The 12,194-nt window shown below is 40.2% G+C and overlaps 2 protein-coding genes across 3 annotated transcripts in view; one reads left to right on the top strand and one right to left on the bottom strand.

Moving 5' to 3' along the window:
• LMBRD2 (LMBR1 domain containing 2) overlaps window positions 1-200 on the bottom strand; it is a 34,937-nt gene extending 34,737 nt beyond the window's left edge. The window contains exon 1 of the mRNA XM_031608428.2: window positions 61-200. The gene's annotated coding sequence lies outside the window, so the exon portion shown is untranslated. The remainder of the gene's footprint in view (window positions 1-60) is intronic.
• On the top strand, window positions 191-9,253 carry SKP2 (S-phase kinase associated protein 2). 2 transcript variants are annotated; one of them, XM_031608433.2, is made up of 10 exons: window positions 191-415; window positions 868-1,121; window positions 1,970-2,081; window positions 2,359-2,502; window positions 3,044-3,178; window positions 3,812-3,910; window positions 5,396-5,523; window positions 6,096-6,147; window positions 6,857-6,964; window positions 7,626-9,253. In XM_031608433.2, exons 1-10 carry the CDS (start codon window positions 408-410, stop codon window positions 7,834-7,836), a joined length of 1,251 nt encoding a protein of 416 aa, XP_031464293.2. In that variant the 5' UTR covers window positions 191-407; the 3' UTR covers window positions 7,837-9,253. The 2 variants fall into 2 exon arrangements, with proteins under 2 accessions (XP_031464293.2, XP_089988801.1); XM_090132675.1 differs by having other exon boundaries at window positions 296-415; window positions 802-1,121.
• The last annotated feature ends 2,941 nt before the right edge of the window (window positions 9,254-12,194 follow it).

The following is a 12,194-nucleotide window of genomic DNA, read 5'->3' as shown; positions in this document are numbered from 1 at the left end:
GCGCCGCGCCGCGCCCCTCCCCGGCCGTGACTCGGCGCTGCGGCCCGCGCCGCCCCTCACCGCGCTTAGCAGGCTCTCCTCCCACAGGGCTCGCCCGCCTTCCATGCTCGCCACCGCCTCTCCCCCGCGCGAGGCCTTAAATCGCCGCGCACGCAGCTCCGCCCGGCTTCTTCAGCGCCGCGGGGCCCGGCACCACCATTTCCTCACCGCCGTCGCCTCCGTCGTCACCGCCTCGGTTCGAGAGGCGGGCGCAGGACGAGGCGGAGCGAACTACAGCTCCCGGTAGCGCTCGCGGCGGGCGGCGAGCGGCTTCTGGTCGGCCGGGCCTAGCGGGCGCGAGGCTGGCGGGCGCGGGGCTCGGCGGGCGCTGCGCGGAGCAGGGGTCTCCCGCCCAGGCATCCGCAGCCATGCTTAGGTACGGGCGCCGCGCGGGGAGGCCGCGGATCGAGCGGGAGGAGGGATGGGGGCAGTGCGTGGGGCTCGGCGGCTGCGGGGGCAGCGGGAGGGAGCGCCCGTGGCTCCGTGGGGAGCGCTGTGCGCTGAGGGCCGCTGAGGCGCGCGGGTCGGGGGGCGCGGGGCGCTCCCTCACGCTGCTGGCGCCCCGCGGCCGCGCGAAGCGGGGTGGGCGCTGAGGGAGAGCGGAGGGACCGCCCCGCTCCTCTGGGGAGGGGGGTACTGGGGTTAAAATCAAACTTTTTTAGAGGAGATTGTTGCCCGGCTTGAGGATGCGGGTTGTTAGCGAGACTTGCGCCCTGCCGGGCGGCTCTCTGCCGCCTTTCTGTACTACGTGTCCGCCTCCAGAGAACGTGGCGTTGGCCTCGCAGAACGCGGGTTTCTTTGAGTCCCGTAATCCCTCAATCCGTGCAGAAAACATCTCCAGGAGATCCCCTCCTCCGGCAGCAACGTCTCCACTGGCTTCAGCTGGGACTGGGACTCCAGCAAGACCTCGGAGTTCCTCTCGGGCATGGGGGTGTCGGTGCTGAAGAAGGACAAGCTGGGCAATGAGAATACCCCGCAGGAGCCGCTGCTGCCGGTCTGCACGCCCCACAAGCGGCTGAAAGTGAAGGAGAAGGAGTTCGTCATCGTGCGCAGGCCTCGGCTGCTCCGAGAAGCAGAGCCAGGTATTGGCAGGCAGCCCTGCTTTCGTTTACCCTGCTAAATTAGTAGGAACCATTGCTGTAGCCATCCCCAGCATAATTTTGAAACCCAGGGACTTGAAATTTTTTATATAGAAATCTCAGAACTGAGAAACTGGGCCCTTCAAACCACGAGAATCCAGATACGCATCTCTTGCAGGGTGCCAGGGGGCAGCCACTTACTCCATTGGGGTTGGACTGTGAATGCGTGCAAGGGTTCCTGCTGGAAAACTGCAGGAAAGGTACAGCAGGGGCTCTGGGCTGGCAGGGGAAGGATTCAGTACTCAGAGCAGTAGAAATACTCTCAGACACTACTGCTTTTAAATAAATGAGCTCTGGGTCATAGGCAGCTGCAGACTGGGTAGCTGGGCACTGGGTAGCTGTGTTCCTGTTTGTGAGAATTTGGGGTGGCACACATCCTTAAATAGATCCTGAGAGGTGTTTTGAAGAGCACTTTGCATTACCTGCTTTTCTCTGTGTACTATACAGATGCATACCTCCCTTTGGGCCCCTTCTGGGGATGTAAGGCATGTGGCAAGGAAGGCATTTCAGCAGGGAGTATAGAGACAAAAAGTCCTGAGAAGTCCTTCTAGATCTGTTTTTCCCTTCCTGTATTTGGGGAAGCATACAAGCCTTAGAATATAAACGAAATAGCTGAGATGCTCTCATTTCCTGAAGTGTATTTTTTAAAATGAAGAGATGAAAGAGGGATTAGTAGTACGTAGAGTCCAGGAACAGACTGTAGTGGTCCTTCTGGCAACCAAACTGAATAAGGCATCAGCAGGCAAAAATGAGTCAGCTTTAACTAGAGCATGCTCACTCTTTCCCTAAAGGTGTTTCTTGGGATGAACTCCCAGATGAGCTTCTATTGGCAATCTTTGCATATTTGCCATTGAACGACTTGTTGAAAGTTTCCATGATTTGCAAGAGGTGGCATCGTCTGTCGTAAGTATTGCTTCTCGTCACTTAATGCTAAGAAGAACTTTGCTTCCATAAGCTGATAAATGATTTGGTTTTCATCTTGCATGTTCAGGTGTAATTCAGTCTATTACATGAGTTGTAAGTACATGTAGTCTCAAAAGACAACTCAATTATTTTAGCATTATTAAATTCTACTAAATGGCTTTTCTTTGTCTCTATCTTTTGTGAGTCTGGAAAGTTTCTGTAGTTGTACACAAAGATATGACTTTTCCTTGCTAATGAGTAAAATTCTACTCCTTAGGTTTGATGAATCTCTCTGGCAGACTCTTGATCTGACTTGTAGAAGTCTGCTGCCAGGAGTTATTGGACAGCTGCTACCTGCAGGTGTTACTGTGTTCCGCTGCCCAAGATCTTGTATTGGGAATCCGCTGTTTAAAACCACGAAGTAAGGCTTTCACTGTGTACTGAGTTATCGTTTCGTTTTTTTTTGTCTTAACATCTTCACCAGTGTTTATTATCTCTGTGGAGTGTGGAATAGCTGATGAGTGGTGAGGCATATGTTGAAATAAGATCTGTATTCATCAGTCAGTTATTAAGAAATAAGCTAACATGACATTTGGAAGTATACTTCCAGCACCATCGTGCTCTTGCAAGTTATTTCTTTTAGAACCAAGAAACGTGAGCCTCATCAGCATTTTTATGTGTGAACATCAAGAAACCTGTGTAATTCTAGCAGGATAGACTTGCAGCAATTCTGCTTAATCCTGTTAAGTATCTGAAAGATAAAAGTTCTGAAGTTTTGGCTGGTAGGTTATTGGTATGGCCAGCAAGTTTAACAATATATGCAGTGTGCAGCTGATATTCACAAATACAACTCCTCTCTGTAAGCTTTGCACACTTGTACAGTATTGCATATATTTATGGTGTATGAAATTTGAAGTTGCTTTTTGGTGCAGTTTTATTAACCATGCTTTCTCATCTCTTAGACCTCTCAGAGTTCAACATATGGATTTGTCAAATTGCACAGTATCTGTTGCAGATCTCCAGAGTATTCTTTGTCGTTGTGAGAGACTGGAGAACCTCAGCTTGGAAGGACTTGTGCTTTCTGATGATATCATCAAGTGAGTGAAATGTTTGGGGATATTTTATAAATAACTTACATTCAGTGCCATTCTTTTGTGCAGGCTAGGGACGGAATACAGTTGGAGTTGTCCCTTGTAGGAATTGTTTGAAATGGCCTGCTCTAGTCACTTAATGGTTTTAACTGGCAGGCTATGTGAGCTGCCTCTTTCCTATCTGTCCAAGAGACCAGGAGGGGAAGAAACACTGCTATAGAAGAGTTGTTGGTTTTTTGGGGTTTCTTTCTTTTTTCTTTTTTTTTTCTCAGAGCACTTCGAAGATTGAGAAACTGCTTATTCACTGTTCCTACATGTGAGCTGCAGAGCAGAGCTACTTTTCCAATTTCTGTGCTCCCAAATACATGTTCACGTATAGTGTATATATTCTTTTATATTTTAAGGAGTTCCAGCAACTTTTCTACCAGGTGCTCTGTGCGCTTCTGCACCATTTCTCATTTCTTTGTTGACCTTCTGTAGTGACTGTTATAGTATGTCATTTTACTAAAGATGCAGTGCTGCATATTCAACAAATAATTCTGTGCCTGGAAACATCGCTTTTAAACGTTATCATGTGTCTTAGCGATAAAAGCAATGTTCCAACATTTTATTGGATTTCTCTTTTTTTCTTTTCTACAGGAGCATTGCTAACAATCCCAATCTGATACGACTAAATCTTTGTGGGTGCTCAGGGTTTTCTGCAGAAGCCTTGGAGTTGATGTTAAGCAAATGTTCTATGTAAGACAAAAATAGTTTTTGTTATTCCTACTTACTGTTAACTCCTGAGAGGAACTATCCTTTTTATTTTTTGATAGACATTCTAATTGTGTTTGTCTGTCACTATGTTTCTTATGAGGCTTATTATGTTCTCAAATGCTTAACTGTTGGTTATTACCTGAACAATTATATAATTTCTTTCCATCAACTTATTTTCTTCTTTAATAGCAAAGAAGTACTTCAGTAATTATTTGTGAGTTTCTTTAGTCATCATCCTTAAAGGAAGTCTTGGCTGGTTAAAAACCCATCTACATCCACTATATTATCTAGTATATTTGATTTTCTTAGTGAAAGCACTATGTAATTCTCACAGTGTGAAAGCATACAAGTTTGAGGAAGATACCATCTGAATGTGGAGTACAAGAGCTCCCTATGCAGTCAGAGAACAGTATGAATGGCAGAAAGCATTATGCCCTTCCATCCATGGTAGAACAGTTCTGCAGTTTTTGAAACACTGGTTCAGATTGACAGATCTAGTGATTAAACCATCTGCTGTCGGAAGGCACTGAATTGAGCTTCATTAGCTCTGGGATTTACACCTCAATCTCTTTGAGTTCCTGTGAGATGTTGGACAATCTACTTAATTTGTTTCTGCACAGTAATATTTTTAATCAAACTGCAGTAGACCAGTGGACAGACAAAACCTTAATCTTGCTCTGGGTAGTTAATGCATACAGCTGCTGGGTCTGATTACTTGGATGCTGAGCTTCCTAAAGAAAGGCAGTGTCTGTACAATGCACAGTGCATAAAGATCAGGTCTGCCATCTGCTTAGAAAAACGGTATTTTAAAATTTACATAATGATTGACAGCAGAAAGCTCTAATCAGGCGGTTTACTTTGCCTTTGTCCTCTGATTACATCTCTAGCAGCTGCACACAAAACAGTACTATGACTGGTAATATGCTATTGGTAGCTGAGCATGTAGTTGGGGTAAGGTCACAACCTGGCCAGTACATATATAAAACTATAAGTATTTTCTGACCAATGCTAATAGGTGATAGCAAAAGATTTGTGTTTCTGCCTCTCAATGTGAAGATCTGGTCAGTGGGAACAGGTTCACATTTCCAACCAAATACAAGATGAAAAGAAGTTTCTCCCCTTGATGATTTAACTTCCTACAGTGATTATGAACCATTTTGATTGAAAGGGATCTTGGGAAGTTGCTTTGACCCTTTGCCTACAGCAGGTTCTAAATTCAGCTCTGGTCAGGATTTTGTCTAGTTAGGTCTTGAAAACCTCTACAGACAGATTTCTCACAGCCTATCTAGGCAACCTGCTCCAGAGCTTAATTATTGTCATAGAGGAATTTGTATCAATGAATACAGGAACTTTGATAGTAGATGTACCACAGTTTGAGTTCTTTTATATATCTAATACAGTTGATACTCCTAAGGCAAAAACTTCTGTTTCAGTTATTCTTCCTAACAGTTGTTTGTTTGTGTGTAGGTTGGAGGAGCTGAACTTGTCCTGGTGTGACTTCACAGCTGCTCATGTCAAAACAGCAGTTAGTCACATTACTTCAAAAGTAACCCAACTAAACTTAAGTGGATACAGACAGAACCTACAAATATCAGGTAAATAGCAGCATGGAAAATATTTATTCCACTAAGAAATAAAGCAGCAGGCTTTATATTTACTTCTGATTGGTGTCCACTGTAAGTATCAGGAGTACTGTGTGCTAAGACTGATTTTATGCTCTGTAAAGCTTTATGTTTGCAGTCAGAGAATCCTACTAATTTCTACAGCTTAGCCATGAGGAATGAGATAATTTGTTTTCTGAATTTAAAAATAGGTAGAACTCATTTCATCTTCACTTGAGAAGTGTAACCTTCACTTTTGAACTAAGTCCCACAAGCAGGGGAATGGATCTCATGTTAACTGTGAATCATCCCATTCTGATAGGAGGGAGCTTAGTTTTTGGAGCATTCTTTAGATAAGGCTTCTGCTGTTGTGTATCCTGAAAAGGTCATTCAAAAAAAGAATAGACATAATAACTACTTAGGTTCTGCCCCAATGTAATATCCTACAGATATTACATTACAGATCCTACAGTTAATTCAGAAGGCAAATAATATCAATATGTGTGGTGTTGAAAGCATGTATGTCTTTATAACTGAAAGGTGGGCTGACTGTGACCTCTTTTCAGATGTTAAAACGCTGGTGGAAAGATGTCCTTTCCTTGTGCACTTAGATCTAAGGTAAGAACTCCTGTGCAGGTGGTCCTTAAGTCCTTATGGTTCACGGGATTGGTAATGATACTGCTCTGCAGTAACCATGCAGCAATAATTAAGTTGAGTAGGACTACACAGCCAAAAGTTGCTTCCTAGGTTAAATTTTGAAAAAAATTACTGTTTTGACTTAATCTGGAATTAGTAGCTAACTGAAACATTTCTTTTTTTACCTCAGCGTAAATAGTACATAAATAATTTGTTATGTGTAATAAATGATAGCAGTCAACAGATAAAATAAAAGGAAACATTTAGGCATGCAAGGCTTATGAGCTTATGGTACCCTAGTGAGAGTTTTTTTCAGTTCTCATACTACATGGCCACAGAACTGTTTGGATTTAAAAAAAAAAAAAAAAAAGACTTTGGTGTAGTCAGTTACAATTTTAAAGTAAGGTAACTGTCTTTTCATGGCATGACTTCTGCTCCAGAAAATCTACCTGCAGAGAATTTTTGCTTCCTTTGCCCTTCAGTGAAAATCAAAACATGATACACATGTTAGAAATGGGTTACTTCTGTACTGAGCAAGAAGTCTCAATACCTCTGTATTGAGCAAGAATACTCTAAAGGCAGGAAAACAAGTTGATGTTTATTACACTTCTCAGCTTGAATTTTAGAGATATCAAATTTACTTCTGTTTTATAATTAAAAGATAACTTCTAATTAATATGCTCTCATACAGTGACAGTGTGATGTTGAAGCCGGAGTGTTTCCAATATTTTCATCAACTCATCTTTCTGCAACATCTCTGTCTCAGCCGATGCTACCAAATATCACCTGCTGCCTTAGTGTAAGTAATCCCTAAATGACTTTGGTTTACTAATTCAGACGATAAATAATTCTAAACATGCTTTATTTTAGGCTTAAGAACTGCAAGTACTGTTTTGATAAACTTACTGGTACAAAGTAGGAGTAAAACAATGTGGTGACTACATTGTGTACCTTTAAGAATATAAACTGGAACCAAACATATCTGAGATAATACTTCCATGGTATCAGTCTGTAGCTGTAGAACGTGCTGCTCAACACGTGCCTCATGTCTCTGTTTAAAGGCATTACTTTGAGATTCCAGTTCTGTCAATAACAGTACCAGTTATCAGCATTAGGTTTTTAATTGTGCAGCAAACAATAACCTGTGTTCAGAAAAGTTAACAAAATGGATAGTACTTGCTGACCAGTGTAAGAATCTGTATATACCTTTCCTTTCTAAGCACCTGCATCGGTTATTGGTGGGCACTGAATCACAGTTTAGAGTTATTTGCTCAAGGGCATTTTTTTTTTTCTGCCTTTCATTATTACAACTATTCAGTCCTATCCTGTTTTGCGTCTGAAAGAGTATGCCAAGAGCCTTTAGCCTAAAAAATTCAGTAAAAGTACATTTATCTAGTTTGGGTATAGACTGCAAAAATGCTTTCAGTATAATGATTAACTTCTCACTGCTGTCTTTCTAGAGAACTTGGTGAAATTCCAACATTAAAGACTCTCCAGGTATTTGGAATAGTGACTGATAGCTCCCTACAGCTCCTCAAGGAGACGCTTCCTGACATGAAGATCAATTGTTCACATTTTACAACTATTGCAAGGCCAACTGTTGGCAGTAAGAAGAACCATGAAATTTGGGGTATCAAATGCAGATTGTCACTGAGAAACCTTAATGGCTAGTGGTCTTGTATGATGGATGCACTGTGTAGTGAAGCTCCTTGAGAAGCAGAATGTCAGAACACATCTAATCATAGTTCTGTTTTTACAAAGTATTGTATCTTGGTCTTATGCCGTAATGTAGTTCTATAAATATGTTTATACTCTTATAAAAAAAAAAAAGCCTTTAGAAATCTGATGATCTGTAAGCAATTGTAGAAACTTTTTGTTTTAGGAGAGCTACTTCAAAAAAAAAAGTTGTGAAACAATCACTGTAATGGAACTGTTACAGCCTTTATTAACTGCTGCAGGTTTTGATGCAGCTGTGATTGTTCTTAGGTGTTGTAAAGGTGCTTTCGATTAACTCTTCCAGCTCTGCAACTCCTGGAAAAATCAGTGGAGGTACTAGATGGCTTAGTTTTCCGCTGGTCTAGAGTTTACAGAACTCAAATCAAATAATGCTATCAAAACTATTAAAATTATTAACTGAGTGATGTGTATACTAAGATGTGAAGCTACCCTGTTTAGGAGAGGGACGGATGAGTGAGTCTGAATTCACTGAACTTGGAAACAGTAAGGGAGCATTGGAATGAAGGAAAGCACTTAAGAGCTCAATGCTGTACGACTAAGAAGCAATACAAATGAGTTGCTGTGAAGTTTTTCTTCAGCAAGACTTCATGTTGCTTTTCCTTGCTTAAGTGAACTTAAATTAGGAACGTAATCTCATAACTTCTTACATAGGATCTTTGAGCTGTATGTAGTATATTGAAAAAATAGTTGCAGGAGCAAGTATCTTAGTTCTAGAACTCAGAGCAGCAACAAAAACTGGGGCTGCACTGTAAGAATTTTGAGAGGAATTCCTTTGGTGCTATTAAGAGAGATCCATTTCTCTTTTAGCTTAAGTTTCTAGTATCATTTAACTTCCTGTATCTTTTAACACTAACAGGAAAAGCTAACATTGTCACAGGAAAAGCTGAATAACTAACCAAAAAAAAAAAAAACAAACAAAAAACCAACCAAACTAAGACTGGGGACAAGTAATGAGCCCCCCACCTCTTGGGGAAGAGGTGTGGCTCAGTCTACTCCCAGTCCTGCTGTGGGCTAGGCATGTTCCAGGGCTAAGGGTAAGCATTATTATTGTCTTTTAGCACACAACTTGCAAGCAGTGAGCAACAGTAGGGGATATACCATTGTTGTGGTAAATAGGCTGTTGCATAGGTATAACGTCTTCCAAAGTCAGTCCAAAGATAAAGAGCTTAGTAATAAGTACACAGCAAAGTAGTGTGGAAAATTGCTTGTTTGCAGTTCTAGTTTTCATGCCTTAAATTACTTTAAAAGTTTACTTCAAGAGGAAAGGTGTATCTATTTGTAATTCTTCTCTCTCTGTATAATGTAACCCCATAAAACTTGCATTTAATAAAAAACATGCATTTAATAAAAACATGCATTTAATAAAAAGCTAAGGAATTGCTATATTGTACTAATGATTTGCCACCAACATTTTTGCATGACTAAAAAAGCAGAAACTTGTTCAATGAGTGTCTTACCAACTGTGCTTTAGATGAAACTGTGATTTAGATGACAGGGTATCATAATGTCATGTTTAATAAATGAAAGGAAGGTGAGCACAATAAAAACACACCCACCCACACACACACACATATAGAGATATATATATGTAAGTTGAAATCAGGCCTAGGACAACTTCAAGCATCTATTAAACTTTTAATTTTATTATTTATAATGTAGAAACTTAAAAAAAAAAAAAAAAAAGCAAAGATGACCTGTTTAGTTTAGCAGAACACAAGTGTGGACTGGCACTAAAAGATAACACCATGGATTTGATTTGATTCAGCAGGTAGAAGAGTTCAGTGCCAGTCCAGGCCAATTAAATCAGTGTTATACCAATACTCAGCCCTGTCACAGAACATTGTCTACAAGGTAAGTTGTCTCTACTGCTTTCCTTTATAACAAAGGATTTTACAATTCTTTAATAAAAAAGGTAGCTGCTTACTGATTATCTATTATAGATCTCTAACTCATCCTTGTTATTTAAATCAAGCATTCACCAGTAAATGCTATTACACAAGTGCAATTAAAATACAGACAAAACCAGTAGAGGCCACTCATGAGTAGGTCAGGTTTACGGTTTGCTAAGTAACAGTCAGGAACTTAATTGTGAAATGTAAACCCTAAGTCAGATTATACTTTGGGTACACAGGACTTGAAAACATTGTATTTTAGTCTCAACATTCAGAATAAGAGTACCTTTATCAGGAACACAACCAACTCAGGCTAATCTATCTTCTTTAAAACATTATGGCACAAATGTCTCTGAATAAGTAGCATATAAGTTCTCTGTCAGAAATTTTTACTTATGCAGCTAAACTAAATACCTAAATAAGATTTTAATCTCAGAGTTGCTGGTAGAGTCCTAGGAAATCATAAGTTAATGTTACTGGCGTTGTTTCTTGAATCTTAACACCAAGTGGATGAGTATACTGGACAAAAGGCACATAGGGTCATCCTTAACTGGCTATGAAGGGATTATGAATAACTAAAACCTTATTCTGTGTGGCCAATGTTTTAAAGTCTTGCATCTTGACATTTACATAAATTCTGCAAACTACTTTAGATACTAAGAGCTTTACTCTGATAGTTTTGAAAGAATATTTGGCTGGTTTGCTTTTCCTCTTCTGGTCTGTAGTCTGGATAACTCAAGATCAGGTGAATAAATTGGTCTACAGCACACTTAAAGGTGAAATGTGCACAACACAGTGATAGCTTATTTTTAACAAGTTCCATAGATACCAGGTTTTTCTTAGAACTGAAACCTGTTTCTAAATTCTGTTTCTAACTGAATACAAAAACTAACACAGTGTAAAGGAAAAATCCTTTCTACACTTCCTACACCTATAAAAGTAAGTTTATATTTTGTGATTGGCAATAAATACATTGATTGGCCACACTGGAGAACATCCCCATTAAAACTGAGAACATCTATTACAGAAGTCTCTTCATCCAAAAGTAGTTTGAAAAAACTCACTTTTGGAAATAGATTTTTCCTAGTAGACAGGAAAAAAATTTTTTTTCAAGTCATGTGTCAGAAGAGTTCCTGCTGTAGAAATCTTCATTTTATCAATTCTGCCCTCTCATCTATGCATTAATCAGCACAGATTTTCAAAGGTAAAGTTCACAGTTTCTCTAAAACAGTATCTCAAAAGTCACTTCCTCTTCTACAACCAGTTTTTGTATAGCATACATAATCAGAGGCACATAGAATTATCTTTGTTGTCAATTCAGTATCAGTTAGAATTTAGCATAAATTTTGTGGGGAAAGTAACAGGGTAACAAGTAAGTATTATTTGCACTCTAACTACAAGGGCTGCTCCAAAAGTAATGCTTCCTCTTTCATTACATTGGCCTGTTAGCAGCAGATGTTGATGGTATGACAGTATAGGAGGAACCTTCCCACCGATATCCCATTCCATGTTGTTGGCAGTAGAAGGGCAGTCTGACAAAACGGCGCCTGACATGGAAGTGGAGATGAAGCAAAGGTATGCAACTGAATTCCTTTGTGTGGAAAAAATGGCACCCACTGACATTCAATTACACTTGCTGAATGTTTAAGGAGAACAAACAGTGAATGTAAGCACAGCATGGTGAGGGGTATATTTTAGCAGTGGCTGCAACAGTGGGTCATCTGCGATGATGCAGTTTTATGAGCAGGCTTGCATTCACTGCTTATCTGTAGTGGTGACTGTTGAGAAACAGTGTTTTGTAACTGAGAATTTGCTCAATCAAAAAGTGTTATTGTGCTCTTATACCATTGTAGTTTCCACAGGAAGAAACAGAAGCATTCCTTTCAGAGTAGCCCAAGTAGTAGGACTCAGCTGAGCTCATTTCATTCTTCTGCAGTTGTAGAGAAACTCCGAACCTAAAACTCCAAATCATTTAACTTAAGGTCCATATCTTTCTTTATGATAACTGTGACTGAACACCCGCAAGCCATATACTCTATTCAGTGAGGAACTATGTCTTAAGCATATTTTCTGTAGTTTCATATTCATAGCAAACGGCTCAATAAAAGCCTTAAGTTTCAAGTCTCCCTCTACTCAAAGAGCAAAGGTAGGAGCTACCTCACTGAAAATATGAAAGAGCTGGAAATTAAACCAGGCTTTCACATTTGATATGAATCTACAAAGTAGAAAAAAACACTGGATGAGCCAAAAAATTTGTCATGAATTGTATGAAACTACAAACTTGTAAAATTTTGAAAAGTATACAAAAGATTTGTGTTTCTATTACGTCAACATCAGCAGTTACCAAAAATCTATATATCCTTGCACCAAATTTCTAGATCTTGACAGTCAGATTTTCTA

This window comes from Phasianus colchicus, chromosome Z (assembly GCF_987193195.1).
Source record: "Phasianus colchicus chromosome Z, bPhaCol1.hap1.1, whole genome shotgun sequence".
NCBI lineage: Eukaryota > Metazoa > Chordata > Aves > Galliformes > Phasianidae > Phasianus > Phasianus colchicus.
Note: the sequence above shows the minus strand (reverse complement) of the source record. Positions and strands in the feature narration are given on the sequence as shown.